At 41.8% G+C, this 25,686-nt stretch overlaps 1 protein-coding gene across 1 annotated transcript; it reads right to left on the reverse strand.

The window, feature by feature from the left end:
- Positions 1–983: 983 nt before the first annotated feature.
- On the reverse strand, positions 984–24,012 carry acvr1bb (activin A receptor type 1Bb). Its single transcript, XM_017479950.2, has 9 exons — positions 23,796–24,012; positions 13,333–13,578; positions 12,148–12,405; positions 11,243–11,473; positions 6,369–6,536; positions 5,877–6,033; positions 5,645–5,769; positions 3,874–4,004; positions 984–3,759 (listed from the first exon to the last, which is right to left on the reverse strand). The coding sequence occupies exons 1-9, from the start codon at positions 23,857–23,859 to the stop codon at positions 3,634–3,636; spliced, it is 1,506 nt and encodes a 501-aa protein (XP_017335439.1). The 5' UTR covers positions 23,860–24,012; the 3' UTR covers positions 984–3,633.
- Positions 24,013–25,686: the final 1,674 nt, after the last annotated feature.

Below are 25,686 nucleotides of genomic sequence, written 5' to 3' on the forward strand. Positions count from 1 at the left end.
CATCTGTGCAAACTTTGAACTTGTGCTCCTTATCTAAAGCATCTTTTTTGTGGAACTGGACTACTGCAATGCAGTACTCCAAGCCAGCTCCATCAAACCCCTTCAGATGATTCAGAATACAGCAGCATGTCTTGTCTTCAACCGGCCCAAAAGGACCCATGTCACACCCCTCTTCATCTCCCTCCACTGGCCTCCTGTAGCCTCCCGTATTAAATTCAAGGACTTGTTGGTCACGTACAAGACCTTGTCTGGAACAGCACCCTCCTACCTCAACTCTCTGCTTGAGGCTGACGTTCCCTCACGCAATCTCCGATGTTTACTAGTTCCTACTCAGTGTGGCTCAAGGTCCCTTTCCAGAAGCTTCACAGTGACTGTCCCTCAGTGGTGAACTGAACTTCCAACCTCAATCCGGACCACAGAATCCGTCACATCTTCAAAAAACAGCTAAAGACCCAGCTCTTCCGTGAGCACTTACCTAACCTCTACAACTCCATCTTGTACAGTAGTACTACTTGTATTGTTCTCATCTTCATATATCGCTTTGCTTGTATTTCCTCACTTGTAAGTCGCTTCGCATAATAGCGTCTGCTAAATGAATAAATGTAAATGTAAGGAATTAAGAAGTCATTTTAAAATGTGTTAGAGATGTGTAATTATGGAAGAATATTTCAGTCACACATTATGTGCAATAAAATGGAAGCACTGTTAAGGTTTAAGAACAGAGGACACATCTTGCGTTGTTAAAAACGCTTCTCTCAGCTGTTCTCTCCTGCAGTGATTAAGTTTGAAGCGGACAGTTAATGGCTGATGTGTTACTTTCAGGACACCGTGAATGCACATCGGCCGAGCGAACACGATGAGTACGCCCCATATCGACAGCATGACCGCGCTCGTGTTACTTAACCAGTGATCAGATATTTGAAAACGCTTGAAAAAGGTGAACACACCAGAAAAAGGTGAAAGGTAAATGAAGGAGACTGGAATGTAGGAAAATGTCTTTATTACTGTATATTACTTATGTACATGATTGGAAACAATTCCTGAAAAGACTGATTTGGGATAAGGAGCTCACTGAGATTATACTCAGCAGACAGGTTGCAGGGTCAAAAGGTCGATCTGTTACAATATACACCTTTCCTTATAGTAATACATAGGAACGAAGGCTCATATCCAGCCTGCGCATTAGAATAACGACGAGGCATTTCCAGGCATCATAGCTACACAGGTCTCTTCTGAATTAGAAGCATAAACAGGAGCCAACCTAAATTCATAAATATTATAACCCTGACTATGCTCATGCCTCCAAAACACAGCAGCAGCAGAAACGTCGTCAGGAAGCTATAAATATATGTACATTACACTTTCAGCTAAAGAAGCGAAACCAAAGTGGAAATAAAAATACCACTGCGCAATAGGAACTAAATCAAATAAACAAACAATAACAAGATAAAAACAAACAAACAAACAAAAAACATGAACAATCTTCTTATCCGTACCTAAAAATGAACAATTTGCCAACTGGGTGATGCTGCACCATAGCTGACACATCCAGTGTCAGGATCAGCCGAGCGCAGACAGTAGTGTGGCTTCTACGTTTAAATCTGAGAGTACTGTAGTGTGTTCAGTAGTGTATAATCCAGTGTAATAAACATATACGACTTTTCTCCAGTAACAACAAAAGTCCTAATAAGAACGGCATAAAAATGATTTTGTTAAAAAGACAACCAACCATCCATAAATATTTATTTTTGGCTTTCACATGCTAGAGAGGTTTCGATTAACAAATTCATGCCAACTTGGCATCGACTCCTAAAAATTCTTCATCCTTTAACATGACTTACACGTCCTATTTATACAGTATCTGTATACTGTGCATTTAGGCTGAATATTCTACAGACAGAGAGAGAACTATCAGAGCTCAGTAGTACCTGTGAGTGTACGCACAACGAAAAACAAACTCACAAAAATACAAGAAAAGCAAGCTTCGAGGAAAAAAAAAAAAAGAAAGAAAAAGAAAGAAAAAAAAAATCCCCATCCTAGCGGCGGAAAACAATTATACATACAAACTATTTACAACTTGCATATCAAGAAGATAAGGGAGAGTGAGCAGGAACAGGGCAGTAGTACTGATTATACTGTATAAAAGGTTCCTGTGTGGTGTAGTAGTCAAAAAATACAGTGTCTCAGAGCTGAAGCCACACTTTAAGGTCAGGTTGAACAGCTCATCCTGTCTCCACGTGCACACTACGCCAGAGCACTTTTAAAAGTACTACATCAAGTTTCAGCATCATCATGTAGGTAAATTCTACCTAACTGGCGCACTCCCTATGAATATTGCATAAACCTTTCCTCTACTCAACATTTCCAGTGCTTTGACGGTTAAAAAAAAAGAGGCATATTGCCAAATAGATACTGTTAAATTGGTCATACTGTTGCTACGGGATGCTACAGTGATAAGTGAAAAAAGAAAATTCACCAGTGTGAGAATTGGGGTTATGTTCAGAGAGCTTCATCCCACCAATCAATCCCATCAGTGCGAGAGCAGCTTAAAAAATATAATAAAAAAAAAATCACCCCATTACTCGTAACTTAGCTTAGTATCGAATCAACCTAAAACCAAAAGAGAAGGAGATATACACTACTGTACCTTTCCAAAAATACATACTATATACATTTAGCTTTACTTATGGAGTGAAAGAGAAATCCAATGACACGAAAGCAAAAAAGTCATAATGGAGAATGTTAAAGCTAAAATAAATACACAATGTACCATTCAGAGTATGTGACTGAGTCATAGAAAGAGAGAGATTATCCAGTTCTCTCTCTCTCTCCCACACACACACACACACACACACACCTTCCATGAATGAATGAATGAATGCAGTAATAAACGCAGTATCAACAGATTAATTCATGAAAAAAAAAAGGAAAATTTTTTAGGCACTCTCCAGCTTTCATGAAGCCACTCCACTGAACACACACATCAGTAGTGCCAGAATATAACCCAACACACATTTCTTTAGATCGTTTTTTTTTTTCCATATAGTTGTCCCTGAAGTGACCTACCTCATCTGTCTTTTATTTAACCCTCGTAAAATCATACGCACCCCCGATTAAACCGAAAGCTAAAGCTTAAAATAGCACCTGCATTCAAGTAAGATACTCTGCTAATGTTTAACACGTACAACCCACATTCCTACAAGAGTGAGACACACTGAGTGCAATAAGATCTGTACAAACCCACATTCGAATTTCACTTCTTGACACGATAGCAGCCCAGAACTGGATTCAGTGACATGTTAGGGGTGAAATATTTGGGAAATATTTGGGAGGATAAACATCAATAGCAGTTTTAAGATTATAGGGGCAGCAGAGCTCACTGTAGATCAGTAGGATCAGGACTTGCAGTCTGCGGTCAGACGTTAAAAAGGGATGGAGGAGCAGTTGAGTTCAAGAACATGATGCAATACAATTTAGTTAGTAGTTTTGGCTTTGTGGGTGAGGTAGGCCGCGTCGCAACTCGACGGACGGCGTTACGTTTTCTTAAACTGGCAGGATAGTTTGGAGAAGTGGTAATTTTGTACAGTTTCTTTGTTACAGTGTTTTCTGACCGTCACGCTGCTTGGGCTTCTTTCACATCTTGACGTCCTCGTCCATGCTGAGTTGAGACAGGGTCTTTTTGATGCGTAGAGCGGTCAGTCGAGCGGCACCGTTGGCATACCAGCACTCCCTCATAATCTTCCCCATCACACGCAGCGCCTGAGAGAGAGAGAGAGACAGACAGACAGACAGACAGTGAGAGAGACAGTGAGAGGGGTGACATTTGCGTCTATCTGGTGGGCAATATGCTTAGTGCACGTGTGGTGTGTGTACCTCATAGCTCTGCCACCAGTTGGGCACATTGGGTCGTAACCTCTGGTCACACACCACCTTTCTCATCTCTTCAATGGATGGGTCAGAGGGCACCAAGTCATAGTAGGGGAGCTGGTACTCCTCATGGATACCTGACACAAACACGCATCACGATATGTAAGTTTGTTAACGATAAATAATATTTTTTTTAAATGTCCAAAATTGTAACATCAAATCCACTGATCTAATGGAGTATGGAATTGTTATAAAACTACTGACAAAACCTGCAAGATCTCAGAAAAGTGTGTTGTGACTATTTCTGACAGTTGACCAAAAAATGTAAACATTTGAACAATATTGATATTATATAGTCTTTATATCTCAGTGCTGTTGACTGTGTCGATGAAATTTTTATAAAACGGCGGTATTGCTGGCTACCCGGTTTATATTAATGCACTCGTTCTAATACTTCATTGTTTCTATAGCAACAACTCACACAGGGACTTGTTTGGCGGATGCGCCGCAAAACAGAAAAAAAATAAAAATAAATAAATTTCCAAACGTGTGCAACTGTTGGTGTGGTGAAGTTTTCTGTATGGGGACGTTTATTTAACATTTATGGGAAGACAGTGTCCAGTATCAGCTCTTCATAACAGCTATAAAAAGAGAGAAAAGAGAGGCTGGTGAAGGAACGACTGTGTAGGTGATAACAGGAACCAACTTGTTTTTGCAGACATTCGACAAAATTAAATGTAATTATAAATGGATTTTTTTAAAAAAAAGTATGACATGTCATCTATCCATTTTTCATACCGCTTATCCTACACAGTTTCATGGGGGAGCCTGAAGCTTATCCTAGCTAACTCGGGGCACAAGGCGGGAGACACCCTAGATGGGTGCCAACCCATCGCAGGGCGTAATCACACACACAACAGACAATTTAGAGATGCCAATCAGCCTACCATGCATTTAGATGGGGGGAAGGAAACCAGAGTACCCAGAGGAAACCCCTGAGGCACAGAGAGAACATACGAGCTCTGCGCACGCAAGGCAGAGGCAGGAATCGAACCCCCAACACTGGTGGTGCGAGGCAAACATTTAATGAATAAAAACGTAATGGTGGGCAGAATGCTATGGTACAAGTAGAATAAAACATTTTGCGATGTGCTGTTATTAGAAAACAATCCACTTTGGGGTTGCAACAGTCTTCCACTTGCACCAGACTCATCACACCACTCTTTTGTTCATTAATTTCCATTAACAACATGCCCCATCATGTTTTATTCCTTACATTCTGTCCAGCCCTACTATATATGAATTACATACATACATTATATATAAAAACCATTCACTTTCTTATGTAACATCGATCTCAAAATGAAAAATGTGTATTCCACCTGTCTGTATGCTTCCCTGGCCGTCTGCCTCATCAAACAGTACAGATTTCTATTTTTACCTAGCTGCAAACAAATCTGGCCTTGTATTTCTCTCTCTCCAAGCTGTTCTCTGCCTGATGTGCACTACTCCCGGCCAGCTGATTGCAAGCATGCTGCCCTCGCAAGAGCAAAAAAAAACCTCATCATCCTTAAAACCATAGTGATGGCATTTAAGTACAGCCTTTTTGCGCACATAGATTCCTGTCGTGTTGCTCTGCTTTTCGGATTGCTCTCCGATAGCTCAAAATGTCAATTCTGGTAGCCCACTCTTTAGCCTCGTTGCTTGTACTTCTAATATCACCGTGCCTGTGTCTTATAAGGAGAGCTAACATCCTTCTCCCTCAGGCTGGTCTCACCTCCGGCATTACAGCGGCGAGCGATCTCCCAGTACACCAGCCCCAGCGCATAGATGTCAGCACATTTAAAGGAGTCAAAGTGGCACATGTTGATACTCTCATCCAACACCTCAGGAGCCATGTACCTGAAACACACACACACCAAACTCTTCAGCCACAAACACAAGCAGTGCATACTACAACACTTGGTGGTATTTGGCTGACTTTTTGTTTAAATGTGGGGTGTGTGTACCTCTTGGTGCCCACACGCTGGTTGGGGGCGATGTCTATTGTATCTGTGACAGACTCATGGCGTACTGCGAGGCCCAGATCAGCGATGGCACACGTGAGATTCTTCTTTACCAGAATGTTCTTTGATTTCAGGTCACGGTGAGCAATACCAGGCTTACCTGATTGATGAAAGAAAGAGAAAGAAGATCCCATTAACTTACGGAAATCGAAAACATTCTCACTTGTCCTATAGCCATGTCTAATCACCCAAGGTATTATTTAATGTTTAATAATCGAAAACAAAGGCAATTGGACTTAAAAAACAGATGTGACACCAGACAGCGTTCACCAGTGCTACTTCTAAATCAAATGGCAAAATGTTTACGGACGCAGGATAAGCGGCTTCGACTTATTACCACCATACGTCTGACTGTTTAATTCACTACAAAATAATCTGTTGATCCGACTGCCTTTCACTTTCCAAATCTCTCACCCCCACACCCCACACACATACCCTGAGTGCCCAGGATCTCCATATGCAGGTGTGCCAGCCCACTGGCAGCAGAAAGTGCCAGTTTGATCATGATCTCAATGGTGACGGAGTATCGGTTCAGATAGTCAAACAAAGAGCCGTGCTCATGATAATCAGACACCAGCCACAACTGAGTCCATGTGCCATTATCTGAAAGAAACAAACAGAGTGAATGCTAAACTGCATGTTAGCCAAGGTTACATTCATTTATACTTATTTGTGCATTAGAAAATATAATTAAAAACGGAAACATGCCTATATCTAGTTAGAAAGCTTTCATATTTGTCTGAGGTATAAAAGCTGGTGTGTCAATACAAATGAGTTTGCATTAAGGGTAATGCGATGTTCTGCAAATAAAAGATGCAGCAAAAGAGCATTCTACTACCATACTCTATAGTATGCTAACACAGTATGCCATTTAAGTAACTAAAGTAAAATACACTCACCGAACACTTGTACACCTACTCATTCGTGCAATTATCTAACCAGCCAATTTTTTTGGCAGCAGTGCAGTACATAAAATCAAGCAGTAACAAGTCATCAGCTTCAGGTCATGTTCACATTAACCATCAAGGGGGGGGGGGGGGGGGGGGGGTGATCTCACTGGTTTTGACTGGCAAGATTGTTGGGCTGGTTTGAGTGTTTCTATAACTGCTGATCTCCTGGGATTTTCACACACAATAATTTGTACAGAATGGTGCAATAAATAAATAACACCCAGTAGGCGGCAGTTCTGAGGATGGAAACGCACTGTTGATGAGAGAGGTCAATGGAGAATGGCCAGACTGGTTTGTGCTGACAGAAAGGCCATAGTAACTCAGGTAATCACTCTGTACAATTGTGGTGAGCAGAAAAGCATCTCAGGATGCACAACACGTCGAACCTTGAGGTGGATGGGATACAACAGCATTACCCATCCACATCGGGTTCCACTCCTGTCAGCCAAGAACAGAAAGCTGAGGCTGCAGTGGGTACAGGCTCACCAAGACTGAACAGTTTAAGACTGGATAAATGTAGTCTGGTCTGATGAATCGCATTTCTGCTGAGGCACACAGATGGTAGCAGAATGAATCCATGGACCCAACCTGCCTGTCAACAGTCCAGGCTGGTGGAGGTGGTGTAATGGTGTGGGGAATGTTCTCTTGGCACACACTGGGCTTATTAATACCAATCAATCATCACTTGAATGCCACAGACTATTATTAAGAGCATTGTTGCTGACCATTTACATCCCTTTATGGCCACAATTTACCCTTCTTTTAATGGCTAATTCCAGCATGATAATGCACCAGGTCACAAAGCAAAAATCGTCTCAAATTGGTTTCATGAAAGTGACAATGAGTTCAGTGTTCTTCAGTGGTTTTCCCAGTCACCGGATCTGAATCCAATAGAACATGTTTGGGATGTGGTAGAACAGGAGATTCACAGCATGAAAGTGCACTTGAAAAATCTGCACGAATTGCATAATGCAATCATGTCAACATGGACCAGAATCTCAAAGGAATGTTTCATCTTGTGGCATTCACGCTATGAAGAACTGAAGCTGTTTAGAGAGCAAAGGGAGACCCTACCCAATATTAGTACAGTGTTCCTAATAAAGTTCTTGGTGAGTGTATGTTAGTGCACTATTTTGATGCGATGTTTACAAAGTAATAGTTGCTGAACAGGAAAGGCTACACAGCCCTTCCTGTGTATTAAATCAACATTGCTGATTACATAGCCTTGTTACACTAGGACTGCATGATAAGGACAAAAAACCTATAAAGTTATAAAGCTGTTGAATAATACTAACAATGAGACTTAATCATTTTAATGTGTCTAACAAGACGTGATACATAATCTAAAAATTAATGTTTGCTAATGTTCGGGCTTATTTAACAATAACGGGAATGTAATATAGCATAGTGCAGCTATATACAGTAAATCATTAAAAAAGTGGCACAACAGAAAAGCATTTGCCCCATCATCAGATTACACGGAGATCACAAATCTGAATCCTGATGATGTCACAGCTAAGGGAACTGTCTGTGCTGTCTGAATGGGAGAGATGGCATACTGTCTCTCCCCTTTCTGTTGCAGTGACACTAGCCAGTGGGTTTTTGAGAGTTCATGTATGTGGAATAAGGCAGACAGAGGTTTCCTCCATGTGTATTATGCTGCCCTGTGATGCAGCACGAGTAGCAGAGCTTTGCCTGGCTTCACATGTCATACAGGAAGCATGCGCTAGCATGGGTGGGAATTGACAACCATAATTGGGGAGAAAAAAAAAAAAAAACTATACCATGTATTTTAAACATTTTTGTGTCAATCACAAAGCAACTGGTCTGCAAAAAAAAACTGTTTGAGAAGCACTACAATTTTCAACTTTTAGGCCATTTGTTTATTGCAGCCCTTGATGATGATGTGTTCTTTGCAGAAACTCACATCTCATTAATTATAATATAAAATACAATTAATCATGCAGCCCTATGTCCACATATTACACGCTTATTGGAAACAAAAATTCCTGCCACAGTACTATTTTACAATTTCACCCCTCCTAACCCCAGAGCCCGGATTTAACACACAGATATCCTCTCGTGCGTGTGCACATATGCTGAGACCATATTATGACAGTGAAGTGGTACTCGCTATAAGTGCCAAATGCTATAACATTTCAGTTCCTTTTCTCTACTCACCTCATCCGTGCTAGGACCACTTGAAGCATTCAATGCTATCCTGTGCACCTTGTAACTGCGGTCTGAGCAACAGTTTTCTATCCTCAAATGCTAGTCATTTTTTCCTCCTCTTCATTTTGCCTTCTTTTCCCACTGTTTTGACTGAGTGTCGGCAGTTATTGCTAGCCAGAATTGCTACTTCTAGCATAGCATGTTAGCTTACACTTCAGTGTCCAAGATAGCGGGGACATTTTGCAAGTAGTTTTCTCCAGTTCACGCTCAGAGCAATTGGTTGCGACAGGGCCTGAGAGAATAGTGAAAGCAGAAAAGTGAACCATGCTGTGCTTAGCTTGACCTGCCATGGATCTACACTTGTGCAGCCCATTACCTGCCCATTAGCTGAGTACTGAATGTCTCGGTTTTGACCACTTACAGGACGCAGGCCCCCTGCACCCAATGTGAGGCAACTAGCATGCCTAAACCTTGATTCTGAGGCCTCGCACACCTAACCTGACCAGGCACCGAACTGCAAAGCCCAAGATACACCACTAAACCAAAAATCTCTAAATAAATCCATTCTGGATTTTAGAGGACTGAATTTGTTCCTAAAAGTCCTTCCCTTTTTGTATGTTGAAGTTCTCAGATTCTGTTCATGCCGTGCTGTCACAAGACTGTCCACGGACCTGTGTGATACATATGTCCAGGTTCCTATTGCTCTATAACAAAGGTGCTTCTTGAGGGTCGCCTTCCTGGGACAGGTGTACCAGTACAAAGTTCTCCCCTTCAGGCTGTCTCTAGCCCCTCTACGGGCCAGAGGTGACAGGGTTCTTCTATAATTAGACAACTGGCTCAGCTGTGCCTCCACCAGAGAACAGGCTTTGCAGGACACATAGTCTTCTCTTCTCTCGCACATACCTGAAATCTGATCCTCACAGTGAATTCTCAGAAGAGTTCAACACTGAGGCAAGTCACTCACTTTATTGGCATACGGCTGCATTCAGGAAGAATGATCGCTTCCCTCGCGCCACACGCCAGCAAGATGCGACTGGGTTGTTGTTATGTTCAATTTTGACTCCCAAGAATGCCAGGCCTACTGACCATGGCCACAACAGTGTTGCCTGCTAGAACTAAAGAGTTTTCAAAGATGGGTTAGCATCCCATGGCTGGATACCAAGTGCGACCAGAAGCAATGTGTCCTCATATCCTCAACTTCCGCACTAAAGGGGTACCCTTAGGGATGGTTCCCCCAACCGAGAGAGCGAGATGACCACCATGGATACACCCCTCACCAGATGGGGGTCATTGTGGTGCAACATAGGACCACAATATCAGGTCAGAACACATCAGCATACTAGAGTTAAGGCCAGCCTGGCATTCAGGGTTGAGAAACTTCCTTCACCTCACATGGAAAGTGGGGTCACCCATGGCTAGCTTCACTGAAGGTGATTCACCTGCCCAGTCACCACAATGCATTTGCAAATGCAGATGCATTTTCCCAACACAGTGCATATGTTAAGGAGTGTGGTGGAGAAGTTTAGCTACACTTGCTAAACATTGCACAGGAATCAGCAGTCAAACCACAGAGTCCTGCTCATGGCCCCAACGTGGCCAGTGAAGCCCTGGTTCCTTCACTAGTGAGGGGAATGCCCTGGCTACTTCCCAACAAGCCACTTTACTGTGGATAAATGGACAGGTGTGGAATCACCAGCCAGGCTTTTGGTTTGGCATCTCAGGGCAGCAAAAAAGTTTGACAACAGTTCAAGAAATGATCCTGAGCACTAGTGCCCATAGTACTCAAGCTCTGTATGCGGTCTGGTGAAAAATATTTCTGAAGTGTATGCACCCCACCATTTGGATCTGGTGCCCCACCCAGTGCCTAAAGTATTAACCTTTTCACAGGGACTGCTGAACAACGGTAACTCCCCTACACTGAAGGTGTATGTGGTAGCCATCTCAGCTCATCACAACGCCTCACTGGTAGTTCATATGCTCGTATTCATGTTTTTTTAAGAGAGCTAGATGCCTCCTATGTCCTGCATATTATGTCATGGTCATAATATGACTTTGTGGTAAACTTTTCAGTTTATGTGCACATGCATGAGACAATATCCACGTGTTAAACACTGCCCCTGGTGACTATCTAGGGTTCATAGAACCCCAGCTACGTCTATTATTGGCACGAGTTTTCTTTTAGTTAACCTTTGTTATCGGCAGCGATGAAGCCCAGGATGTTCTCATGCCGCAGCATGATGGTCTGATAGATCTCAGCTTCGCGAAACCAGGAGCGCTCTTCTCGAGAGGAGAAAATCTTCACCGCCACGTCGCCTCCTCTCCACTTCCCCCTCCACACCTCTCCAAAGCGGCCCTTCCCTATGATCTCCTGCAACACAATAGTCCGGGCTACTGTCCTCTGCACAAACAGAGGCAGACCTGTCCAGAGAGACACACACACAGAGGAAGAAAATGGGAGCACAGACGAGATTAGTTCTTTGAGTATTTACTTGATCCAGAGAACACCACTTTACTCCAGTTGTGTGCTTTCAAAACACATAAGAAAACAGTAAGACAAAACTCCAAAGCTATTAAAATGTCTAATATCTTAGGCATCCAAGTTATATTAAAGCAAAGTTCTTTAGTGTTTAGCCAAAGGGGGTGGACGTAGTGTGTTTAGTTTCCAGCAGAGTAATATGACCGCATTCTGTTGACAACTTTATCTTGGTATCTCGGTTTGGTCAGTGTTGCTACATATCTGCATGTTTCCAATTCTGAATGATCATCTGTGCATGCTAATTAATTAGCAAGATCATGCTGTTGTGTGGAGTGCAGTAGTGTGAGCTATAGTTAGAGCATCGAGGTGCATCGCCCCATCATGAAACTTAAACATGACAAAATGAAAAATTTGTTTTGCGAACACCAATAAAAAGTCATTTTTATTTCCCCTTTATGCTGTCAAATCCAGTTGTCAATCAAGCAAGTACACATAATCTAAATAAAAATAACCTCAAAGTTTTGACACAAAATCTGTTTGTCGTGGGTGCCCAGGTTAGGGATTTGTCCACCCCTGGCTGAACAAAAGTTATGTAATGCTCAGATGTAATGCTAACCTGATCCTGAGCCGGACGTGGAAAGGTCATAGATGAGGTCCTGCAGCGTTTTGTCCTTAGCCAGGTACAGATGCTCAGTGCTGGGGTCCTCCACCTCCAGCCTCTGTCTGTGGCCGTAGGCTCTCTGGTGGTGTTGGAAAAGGAAGAGGCCCAGCAGCACCAGCAAAAACAGTGCAAACAGAGGACCTGCAACCACGGCGGCCAGCTCCACCGGCCCCCAGCCACCCATCATGGTCGATGAGTTAGGCTGCACAGTAACTAAGAGACATGGCATGACCATTAACCCTCAGAGATCAGTCAAATCTTAATACCAAATGTAGTATCAATATTTCTATCAGTAGAATAATTCTTTATTCTAGAAGGCACAGATTAATTTTCTATAACAGCAGCTATGACAGTGGCTCTGGCTGCATGGATTACGTTAAATGTTCACATTGTAATACATCGTTGTTTCTATAGTTACAACTTGCACATGGACATCTATGGAGAACGCTCCACATAAACAGATTTGTTTTTTTAACACGTGTATAATCGATGACGGAGAAGTTTAGTTGGCATTTATGGAAGAACCTTCCCATGGTAGCACTCTGTAACCGTCAGAGGGAAAACTGCAACTGTTATTCACTCAATAACGTCAAGATAAAGACAAAATAGAGACTGCTGATTGAATGACTTTTGCAGATGTTTTAGAAGATAATATGTGATAACTGGAACTAACTTGTTTCACAGATGTTCCACAACATTAAACATGCTTGCAGGACAGTAGTGGCAACATTTGGAAACTTTTGTCCAAAAAGCCGCTAGGTTTGTCACTAAGCGTGATTTTTTAGGGGTTTTTTTTGTTAAAAAAAAGTCGCTAAAGGGGTCTGAAAAGTCACTAAGTTGTGAACACTGGTCTGCATTGACGGTTAGATAAAAGGCAGGCTAAACTCCTCCACCTCTCCCCAGCAAAAAGAAAATACGGTGTGCCCCCCTGGTTGAGAACCACTGATTTAGACACATGCTGTTATTAGAAAATAATCAACTTTGGGGTATTAACATCACACCACCCTGCTGTTAATTACTTTTCTAGAACAGCATGCCCCGTTATGTATTATTCCCTGCAGATCATTCATATCTAATATAATTTGGACTGCAGGACAGAAAGGTTAAGCTGGAACCTTACGTAATGGGCAGGACACTTACCCGAGTGCACCTTGAGGTCCAGACTGTTGCAGTAGTCTGTATAGCAGCAGTGGTTGTTGAGCAGCCCCTCGGCGCTCAGGCAGAAGAAGGGTTGCCCAGGAGGAACCAGCTTCTCTTTATCGATACAGATTCGAACGTGCTGCTCCTGGCCATCAATAAGGGAGGTGGAAGCCATGCAAGCCCCCGTCGTCTCACAGCGGTAGCCATTCTTCTCACACTGAGACGTGGTGCAGTTACACAACAGACCTGGAGAGAGAACGGGAGAGACATGGACTTGTGAAAACACTTTCACAATCTCCTCACGAAACAGGAAGTACAGACTTACAGCTTTTCAACCACCATTTTATCCACTGCACATTGAAAAACAAGCACTGAGCCACCTTGAGCTAATGGTGCTTGGGATCCTGTCTGTACTTTAATTAAAAAATAAATAGTCAGTGATGACAAATACATAGTGGCACACAACCTCACTATTGATAAATGCAACATGGAAGAATTGAGAGTGTTAACACTGGTTTAACAAACTATTTAAACAAATGGTCAACAACAACAAGATGAAAAATATCTACACAGCTGAATGATGAAACAATAATGCAGTCAAGATTGTGTTGATACGAAATCCTTCATAAAGTTGGCACATAAGATCAGAAAGTGTATAAACGTTTAACAATCTGCTGCATTTGTGTCATATAAATCACCGTTTGATCTGGTTCAGTTTTTGAGAAATAAAACAGCATGTTGTGGCTCCATCATCATCATCATCATCAACAAATGAAATTATACAATTTCTATTTTTTTACTAATTCTGTATTTATATATATGATATTTAACAATGTATGTGTAAGCCATCTCCCTCCAAGCTTCCAGTGGGGGTACCAGTACCAGTCTTCAGTAGTCTTCCAAGTACCAGTCTTCAATAGATTTGCCACCTCCCACAAAAGAAAACAAACAAACAAACAAAAACTTATGGAACTGGATGAGTGGCAAAAAGGACAAAACCTGGAAAAGGCCCCTAGGTTTATGTTCATTTGTGTAAATGTTGTTAGGAGCAAAATGATATAGAACAAAGACAGACTGAACAGGAAAGCAAATCTACTGTACACATGGATCACAGCGTCAGCACTAGGGATGTCACGAGAACCGATACTTCGGTTCAAAGTCGGTACCAACATTCTTAAAACGTGACGGTACTTGTTTTTCTGTAGTCGCGTTGGAACCCGTTTTAATGGAGGTACCAAGGTTACAATTCTTCTGGCCCTGATGGGGGAAGCAAATACGCGCAAGTGTTTTAGTCGGTCCACAAGTGAAGAAGAAGAAGAACGCTTACAAACACATGGGAAAAACTACAGAAGATTAGCTTAGTTTAACAAGTTTAGCTCCGCCCCGACTCGTTGAGAGGAAAAGAGAGGAAAGCTAGTATCGGTTTCCGGTGTACAACCGATGCTATCGTTCATTTCAGCACCTGAAAGACGGCTGACGTGTCCTCTCAGCAAAATGTAGCCTAATGTCACTAATAATTATTCAAATGTTGATGCTTTTAATAAATCTTTCTGTCCTGCCACCATATCACTGAATTTAAACTAATGCTTGCATTCAGAGTATAAGGTGTGTGTGTGTGTGTGCATGCGTTTAGGAGTGCACCTCCACTCATTGTCAAAAATCCCCCCCCCTTTCTCTCTCTCTCTCCCTCACTTTTTGCCAGCATCAGCCAGAGGAGGATGTCCTCCAGGAGAGTTTTTCATTTCATTTTTTTTATTTTACTTTTAAACCACACCGTGGTATCGACTTTGGTATCGAGTATCGTGTACTTTTGGTGGTACCGGTACCGACTACTAGATTTTTGGTATCGTGACATCCCTAGTCAGCACATGAACATGTTTTGACTGAATATGAACAGAGTCAAACCACGTGTCCAGACAGTCCTGTTATGTTCCCTGGCCAGACTGCAGAATCTAGTGCCAAATTTAACCGGGGGGGGGGGGGTGGGGGGGTTATGTTATGTTTCTTCTACGACAGAACGGTGCAGCCTGGAACATTTGGTCTTCGTTCTTTTTTTTCGTTTTTTTTAAACGGAGGAACAAAATAAGGGACACTGTGCGTGTTATTTAATTTGGCTAAGAAATACACTAGACACAGAAAAGTGAAGTTCCACCCAAAGGCTACAATTCACATTAACCGGTTGAAGTGACACAAATCTGATTTTCTGTCTGAATGTGACGCAGTGTGATTTTTCTCAGGGATGTATGGGCACAAAATCTTTTCAAACTTGAGTAAATCATTTGTGGTCTTTGATCAGATACAGTCAATATGTGGCTTTGCAACAGTAGTAAGAACGGTCAAATTTGTGATTTATGTGATTATATTCAGTGGATATGGGGAAATTGGTGTGCGTTGTTTTTTTGGAACGGATGTTTGGGGATTCGCTTCAAATCAAATCTGGAAGGAACCTACCGAAACGGACTAACGTGTGAAACTCTAGCTTGAGAGGACTTCCGGGAGACGTGCGTTTACATTAAAAAGACACATACGGGTCCAACTGCGGGTATGAATGTGAACCATCAAGACAGGCTGATCCAATCTGAGCAAACAAAAAATTTTAATAATCCACTCTTATTGTGTAATGAAGCTTGTAATGTGAACCTAGCCAAAGAGTCTGTTACACGCCATCCTAAAACTGAGCAATTATTAGAACTCATATCCTGATTCAGGACTAAAATGTCAAGTTGTTGTGGGCAGCTGTGGCTCAGGTGGTAGAGCGGGTTGTTCACTAATCGTAGGATTGGTGGTTCGATTCCTGGCCCACATGACTCCACATGCTGAAGTGTCCTTGGGCAAGACACTGAACCCCAAGTTGCTCCTGATGGCAAGTTAGCCATTATTGGTGTGTGAGTGTGTGAATGGGTGAATGAGACACAGTGTAAAGCGCTATATAAGTGCAGACTATTTACCATTTAATTCCGTACAAAATTTAACAGATCTGTTCTCACAGACGTACATCTGTGTGCGTTTGCACGCATGTTCACATTACCGGTCTACATTATGTACGTGCACTTCCTGGAACCTGGAGGACTGAATAACCTCAAGCAAGTAAACAAGTTTGGTTTAACTCTTTCGGTTTCTGCACATCACATTTGAGTGTTTGATCACCCTAAATACTTTTACACACTCTGCTCCCTAGTCCCTACATCCTTGACAGTTTCCTACCATTGTTGGTTTGAGACATGTAGGCACTTGCATACAATGTGTTTAATAACTGTAGCTTTTCATTTTGATATTCAAAAGACACAGAGGCACTTTGCTTTTCCCTACAGGCGCGGTCATACTCGTACTCGCTCGATCGCACTTGCATGAGCGTGCGCACACACACACACATTCCTGTCAGTATGGCCTGCAGGCCTCTCTGCTGTAACAAACAGCTTTGATTGGTCTAGAAGGACGTGAGCAGACAGAGTGAGCGCTTGAGGAAGATGGCACACGACATGCAACAGAGAAAGACACACAGTCTGGCCTGTACACAGGAATGATGTTAGGGAACATATATGATCCACTGAAGACAACGGGCATGGGCATGGACAGGCCAGATTAACTTCAAACAATACCCTACTAAAGAGCGTGAGTGCACACACACACACACACACACACACACACACACACACACACAATAATTCACTCTCTCTGGCTTTTCTAAATTCTATATGGGACAGGAATGTACTGAATGAACTGCACACACACTGCTGTAAAATTTCTACACAGCCCCAGGTTACCATTTCTATATTTATGCTTGGACTGAGGAACACACTAGAACCAGTTGTTTTGAACTGTACAAAAAACAACCCCAGTTCGAATATGTAGCGTTGCCATCTCACAGCTCCCGGCTCCTTGATTCGATCCCAACGAGCTCTTCCTGGTCACAAAACAACTATCGACCGAGCTGCTGCTGCAGTGCAGTGTAACACACTCTGACTATCTGCCCTCTTCGGCACACATGAGCTCACGGACACCTCGAATTCGATCCTGAGCTCAGGATTGACTGTGTGTGGTTCCTCAGGGTTCTCCGGTTTCTTCCCACCTCCCAAAAACATACCAGTAGGTAGACTCTACAATGCCCCAAAGAGGTATGTGCATGTTTTGCCTTGTTACGAACTGGCACCCAAGCTGGGGTAAATTCTCCTACCTTGCCCCCAGTGTTCCCGGAATTGGCTCTGGATTCACTTCGAGCCATTGACTAACATTAAACATGAACAGGGCTTGAACATTAACAGAGCCCATCGCTTTGCTGAAATTCTGGTCTATTGCCTCATAATAATCTTTTCATCTCAAACCCACATGTCTTCAACGTATAGCAAGAACAAAAGCATCGGACTTGCCCTTCCGGTATTTTCAGAGGGGACTGTAAATGTATTTTTAACAGAATGTGGCAGTCCTCGTAAAGAATGCGGGCAGCCTAACTATAGGCAAATGAGTGTAAATTATATGCAATGAGGGCTAACTAGGGTTTTCCTTTAGTACGTGTTAAGGAGCCTATTTAAGAAAACAGAGTGTTGTTAAAATAGTTAACTTTAAAATAGGTCACTTGGATGAATCTCTAAATAAGCCTTTGAAATCCACCTGTGTGTGTGTGTGTGCGTGCGCATGTGTGTCCCCTCACACATTCGAACCAGCGTCAGCACCCTTATTCCCGGCTCTGCTCTGTCAGCAATGTTTAGAAGTTCGCAGACAGAGGAAGGGGCTGCTAAATGCAGTCCTAGTCTAGAAAGACAAGCACAACACACTGCCAGTCTTTCTGAACATTAACCAGAGACGCAATAACTCTGGCTCTCTCCAAGCGTGTGTGTGCACGAAAACCGAAGTCGAGTTGTTCGGTTGTGCATTTAGGAAGGAATGTTTGCATATGTACAAGCATGCCTTCGTCTCTTCATTTTCTCCCACACTCTAGGGAATAACTGAGCATTGTATTAGTGTTACAACCACACGTTAAAGGAATGTTCCTGTTCGCCGCCTTAATCTTTATGTACTGCACGTAGATGTAGCACATTCATGATCAACATAGATGGCAAGTTAAACATTTCTCTGTACTGAGAAGAAAAAAAAAAAACAGATTAAAGGGCTTTTCAGATGGGACTAGTTTTATATGAATAGGTGGGGTAATGTAATAATTACCAGAGCTTCTCTGTGAATTTAGTCCCGTGTGAACTGGTCATGTCAGTTATTTTTCCGGACTTTTTTCTCTCCGGACTGCGCTTTCCCGAGCCGGTGAACATTACCGCGTCTTTTATCTTCTATAAAACGGTCTGTAAAAATAACCCCTGGTTAAACTGAACCCCGTGTGAACGCGCTCTCTGTATTTTCTTTTTAGATAGTCGATTTGTCCTCGACATTTAATCCAGTCGCCAAATGCCACTTTGACAGAGGGACATTTATCGCAAATGTCCCGAACAATCTCTTCCCAAACGGAATGATTACGTACCATTTGTTCAAGCGGCGTTTGATAACGTCGTTCTCCACCAATCCGAAGCCAACCGTAAAGTTTCACCTCTCGTCAGCACGAAAAAAAACGAAGACACGCCCATCTCTGCAATTTCTACCGAAAATCGCTTATCCCGTGCGAATGGACGATAAATAACACCAACATCTGCAGTAACAATTACTTTACAGCCAAAAAGTCCTGAAAACTAATCCTGTCCAAACAGGGCTTAAGAGGAACTTGCTTATAATGACATTTTTGTCAACTGCTTCTTTCATCAATCCTTCACTCGAATATATTTGTAAATTAAGCTCTAAATCTGCATAAATCATACTTTTAGAGATGGGAATAGTTTCTGAGGAGATCATTTGTGGCCGTGCGTTATGAAGACAGACACAAACCTCAGAAACCTGAATGCTTTAGTACTGTATAGTTGCAGTGTTGGAAAGATGCATAAAATAACACAAGAGCTCTAGCAAGACATTCTGTCATGTCAGTCTCCTATCCTCTTATCATACGCCCTTTCTTGTTAAAGTGTAGCTGTCATTTTTAATTCATTTTATACAGCAGCATATTGTAAACATTAGTCATGGAATTGTAAATCCAGTACTTGCTGTAGTAAAGGCACATGTGCTACAGATGCAGAGTTCGTCTGGTTTTTTTTTGCTTTCTGAAATTTTCCCAGATGAGCCATGTCCTTCTCAGGAAGAATACAGGTGTTTCAAACACAGTGACGCCTCCCTCTTACTCATGGAGAAAACGACATAAATAAATGCCACTTACAAGGTGGAGTGCAGCCATGAGCCAAATGATCTACGCTCCTTTACAACGTCACAAACGCTGACCAACTGGCTATGATGGTGGTAATTACAACCTTACTGAAGTTTCAGCTACTCGGGTTGTGAAACCACATCTCATCATTCAGTTTATCATAAGCTTTATTCGTAGGTGCCATCCACTAATATTGGCACCCTTGGTATATATGAGCAAAGAAGGCTGTGAAAAATTGTCTTCATTGTTTAACCCTTTGATCTTTTGTTTTTAAACAAAACAGAAACGACGCAGGCGAAAGCTTCTTATGCTTGTACGCATGCGCTGGATAAGGATGCAAGCGTTTTCAGACGTTTCAGTGTGGACGACCAACTTTTGGGAAACATTTGTAAACGCCAGTGTCGACGGACGGAGAGAGTTTTAAAAAAAAATCTAAAATTCAGTTTTCGGATCCAACCGGGCTAATGAGGACGTAGCCTAAAAGAACCCTTCCGGAGATTTTAGGCAAGTTATTGAACTCTGAGCACAGGTACAGCGTACAGACATATTGCAGTCATGTGACCTACTAATGAACAAGCACAACTAGCATACATGGCCATGACAAGCATTTATAATCAAAGTCAAAACAATCAATTTGTATTAAAAAGAGGTGTTTGTAGGACATAAGGAATTCTTAGTGTGACAACCATGTTTACATTGTAAAGACAATCCCATCTGGGTGATTTATACGGCGATCGCTTGATGGCCCATGTGAATCAAATCCTAATGTCTGAGGACATCTGTAGTCAACATTACTCAACAGAATCATACTACACACAACGCCTGGAGAAGATCCACAAAAATGTGTGATGTATAGAGGATTTTGGTGAGGCGAGACAGGCGTGTCGTAATGTGCTCGTTATCCCTGAACACTGGCATTTTATTATCGCCAGCATGGTTCAGCTGCGTGTCCAGCTTTGTACTCCCTCACCACGATTAAGCCATAATACACAATCTATGTTAATATACTCACAATAAGACTCGCACCACAAATCAAACCTTCTGCTATCCTGGCTATGTATTAGGAGACTGGGCAAGTTATATGGTGCTTTTCCACTGCACGGCTCGACTCGCTTTTCGGGGCTTTCCACTGTGGACAGTACCTGGTACTTTTATTTAGTACCACCTCGGTCGAGGTGCCAGGCAAGCTGAGTCGATACTAAATGTGAGCCACACACTGAGGGAGTAGGGAATTCTCCTTAATGAGTGGTTCTGTATTTTGCCTGAATAAATGTGACATTTAATACATACGTTGCATATGGTATTATGCATATTATGCATATAATTTTCTATTAATTGAAAATGTTGTATCTTTTATGTATCTCAGTACAGATAAAATTGTAACAAAGGTTTCTGTCTTAGATTTTTACATCTTGCGGAGTACTGAATCTAGCTTAGTCATACTGAGCACTTCATAGGTCGTAGAACGCCGTTATTTTACATGCTTAATAGGGTCCATGTTCAGTGAACAGGAAAAGCATTTGGAATACGGCATGACAGTGTATTTGTTCTTCAATAATACATTACTCCTATGTGAAGGCGAGTGGAAGATGGCACCCACGTTGAGGTGGCACTAAACTACAATGGAAAGCTCAGAAAAGTAAAGCGAGCCGAGTCGAGCTGTACTGTGCAGTGGAAAAATGGCTTTACAGACTTAAGTCATGCGGCTTCCACTGCAGGAACATACCCCAGGAACTAGGGACTTTTGGAGGTATGCAGTGTGTTTCCACCATGGGGACCAGGGTCTAAATTAAATTCCGGGTAAAATATTTTAATTTAGTAAAGTCTCTACGTGGGAGGTGGTACTTTTTCCAAAGTTCAGGACCTTTGGGGGGTGGGACTTGGGCGCTGAACATGCTGATTGGTTGCGTGCACACGGCATTTTTTCCAACCACCGGTTTTAATTGTTGTGGTGCATAAAGTAATAGTTGTTTATTGTGATTCGAATCAACACAATGGAGTACGACTGATCTATCGATGATGAGGTTCAGGCTTTATTAATTATTTATGCCGAGAACGAAATACAGCAGGAACTGGGAACAGCGACCTTCGATGAAAAAGTATACTTAAAAATATCAAGTACAAAATATCAAATTCCGTTTGTCACTTATCTGTACATAAATGAGGTGTTACTCATCTGTATATATTCATATACTTATTCATCTGTACATAAAATGAGGCATTCATAGTGTACATATTACTATTACTCATTCGTATTTATCTATATAATACATTTTTCTATTTTATTCCTATTTAATGTGCATTTTCTTATCTGATGTGTGTAATTGAGCTGTTGTAACAAGGGAATTTCCCCAGTGTGGGATCAATAGTTTATCTTATATTAAGTCGGTTAAGTGAGCTAGGCATTGTTCACACAGGAAAACAATGCAGAGAGGAGCTCAAGAAATAAAAACAGGACTACAAGAAAATTACAGATCACAAAAATAACAGGAGCGGTTCTGACCGGCAGACAACGTCACCAGACTTATTTGCCTAATCTTCAGGGTACTTTAGACCACATTGGGAATGCAGACAACAAAAGGTCTGGAGGAACCAAATTGTCCCTTCAGAAGGGGAGAAAAAATAAAAATAAAAAGTCCCTGGGAGTAATTGTTCCGGGTAATTCTGGTGGAAACGTGGCTAGAGCGAGAGAGCGAGAGAGAGAGAGAGAGAGAGAGAGAGAGAGAGAAGGAGAGAGAGTGTGCCAGTCTGTATGTAAAACAGTGAGAGATGGTACGCTGCTGTACTTGTGTAAAGGTCCCGTTCCGCTTCCTGTTAAATCCACAACAGAGAGGGTGGAGGATCGCTATAGGTTACACCGACATGTTCTTTGTCATGACAACAGAGAGAGAAGGGAGGAGGGGCAGGGGGAGAGTATATTATTGACCGGGTGTAAGATGATGCTCATTATTTGCTGCGCCTACAGCACAGGCGAATATGGAAAGGGAAAGAAAGAAAGACAGGGCGAGCGAGTGAGCCAGCGAGAGAGAGAGAGAGAGAATGCAAAAGGAAGGGTGTGAGTGCATGCAGGAGTTCATGTCCATTTCTGCCCCTATGATGGATCCGTCTTTTCTCCGTCCCTTCCGAATCTACCCTCATCTTGTAGTCACAGCCCTCATCACGGGCCGCGTTAGTAGCATCTCAAAGCGTCTCATGTTTCTCAGGCGAACACACAGACACCATGCAGACCTCAGGCCTGTGCTGCCACTCTCCGCTCCATCATGCTCCATTACTAATGTGTTCACCGGGGATCAGGAAGGAGGACTGAGGAGTGAAGTGTGTCCATCTTCTACTTACAAATAATAATAATGATAATAATAATAATAATAATAATAATAATACTTTATTATTTATATATAGCACCTTTAAAGCAGCTTCTCAAGGCACTTTACACAATAAGAAAACACCAAGAAAAACATATATACAAATAAAAAAACAGACTTAGTATATAAAGTGGTTGAAGCCATTAAGTAAAAGCTCATCTTAAAAATTAATTACTTGTGCAAAGAAACTGGGGCTTGGGCTGAATGCACTAACTGTCTCATCGCAATTAAACCCATATGCAGGGATTTCACACAAATCAGTACAAGCGTGTACTGTTTATTTTGTAGAGATGACTACATGCGGGTTCAGTGGCGTGAAAGCGGAAATTAAAGCTTAATGACCACTGAACATTTACGGATACATACTGAATCATACAGGAAGGCCTGGATTCACTTAGGAAAGATTTCAGCGTGCTACACAGGCCATTTAACTTCCACTGGCGTCACAATTAACGTTACAAACCAGTTTTGTTAAATTACTTAACAATGTCGAGCCTAGTAAACAAAACAAACACCACACTGGGTACATTTACAGAGAGCTCGGTGTTAGCCTGTGCTAACTAACTGGCTAACTAGCCTCATTCCAGAGTCTCAACACCTGAGGCACGGAGTAAGATTACATTTTAAGATAACCTCGAGTAATACATAAAACCCAAACCACAAAATGTTCCCAATACCCTGAAAAAAAACCAAACAAAAACAAATCACCATCCAAAACCGAAAGGAAGCTTGGTTTGCTAGCGAGTTAGCTACCGAGCTCTGAAACCGAGCAGCGCCATGTTGTTGTAGTTAATGCCAAATTCACCGCGACTCGATAAATAAACACGGAACCCGAATATCGCCGAAGTAAACAATTATTTACTCACCGTCACATCCTCCAGCAAATCCCCAAACAGCCAAGCACACGAGCAGGATTCGGGTTTTATCCATGGTCAGACTCCCATCGCATTACATCTGAGCTTTTAAAGTGCGATATTGACAAGAGAGCTCGAGCTCAAACCATCAAACACTCACATACATACACACACACACACACACACACACACTCTCTCTCTCTCTCTTTCTCTCTCGCTCTCTCTCTCTCTCTCTCTCTCTCTCTCTCTCACACACACACACACACACACACACACACACACACTCTCTCTCTCTCTCTCTCTCTCACACACACACACACACACTCTCTCTCTCTCTCACACACATACACACACGTATACACATATACACATACACACACACACACACCGTCAGAGCCGGGCGGATTTAAAGGCATAGGCGATTTAAAGGGGAGGAATTCATTTTGGCTGAGGCATCTGTGCCGATCAAACTCAAACCCTTTATTCCACAGTGCTGCTGAAGTCTATTCGGACTGACTGATTAATTCACTGTTTATTAATATTCTATAACAGCGGTTCTGATAAGCTGCAAAGCAACTCGCGGATTTCTGTTATTGTTTCTAGTGACAAATAGGCCTCATAATTAGGGACGTCCCTGCCGAAAAACACAGTAGAAACCCTCACAGAATTTGTAATGTTTTAATGGTTGTAATGGGAATTGTATTGGTTTTAATGGAAATTGTTATAGTCCCTGTGGGTCTTTACTGGTAATTTGTTGCCTTCTACTGCCTTTCTAGACATGTTATGTCTAGTGGATTCCATTAAGAAGCAATAATGGTAATGGTTTTCAATGGTTAGGTTTGTCATAGTTTTTACAGTGGAAACCATTAGAATTCCTGTGATGGTTTCTATTGTTTTGTTTTTGCTTTTGTTTATTTTTTTCAGCAGGGTTGTATGGCAGATGCTCTATATAATCTAAAAATTAAATGAACGGGGTAAAAATAATTGTGTTGTTTGTTTTTTTATCAGAAAAAAACACATATAGCCATCATTTAACATTTATGGAAAGGCGTCTTGAATGTCATCACTTTATAACAGTCTGTAAGTTTTCCACCGAGAAAAATGTTCAGACTTCTTCTCTCAGATGTTCCACAACATTCATGTAACTATAAATGTTTAAACAGTGTCATGTGTCATTCATTAAAGTGCACCTATTATGCTTTTTCAAATATTACCTTTCATATAGTGTGTTATAAGGTGTTAGTGAACGTAAAAAAAAGTCTGCAATGTTTCAAAAATCAAAGAGCATGACAAACGGAGTTATTGACTCCCAAAAGAAGGAACTGATTCTGAACAGCTGAAATGAGTCGATAGTAATTCCAGACTTACTTCCTGTACTAACCTACATAGGTTTGTAACAAAAAGCCCCGCCTCTGGTCTTCATTGGCTGCTTGGTGACAGCGGCTGACCAATCAGAGCAGAGTATGCTCTCTGAAAGGAGGAGTTGAGAATGAATCCTTCAGAACGGATCAATGAAGCAGTTGATTGTGACACAAGGGGGGGTGTTAATGTTGCAATTAAAAATTATGAGCACATTCAAGAGTTGTTTTTTGTTTTTTGTTTTACATTGGATGCATGTAAATCTATTGTATTAGACCTTAAAAACAAAATTAGGCACGTTTCAAAGCCATAATAGATTAGCTTTAATATATATATATATATATATATATATATATATATATATATATATATATATATATATAATGTAATCACTGTGGTATAAGAGGAATAAAACACTTTGGACATACTGTTATTAGAAAATAAGGCACTTTGGGTTGATAAAGCATTACACCACCTTGTCATGGGTTATTTTCCTATAACAGCAAGCACAAAGTGCTGACATTCCTTACTTAACTCAGTGTTA

This window comes from Ictalurus punctatus, chromosome 11 (assembly GCF_001660625.3).
Source record: "Ictalurus punctatus breed USDA103 chromosome 11, Coco_2.0, whole genome shotgun sequence".
Classification (NCBI taxonomy): Eukaryota; Metazoa; Chordata; class Actinopteri; order Siluriformes; family Ictaluridae; genus Ictalurus; species Ictalurus punctatus.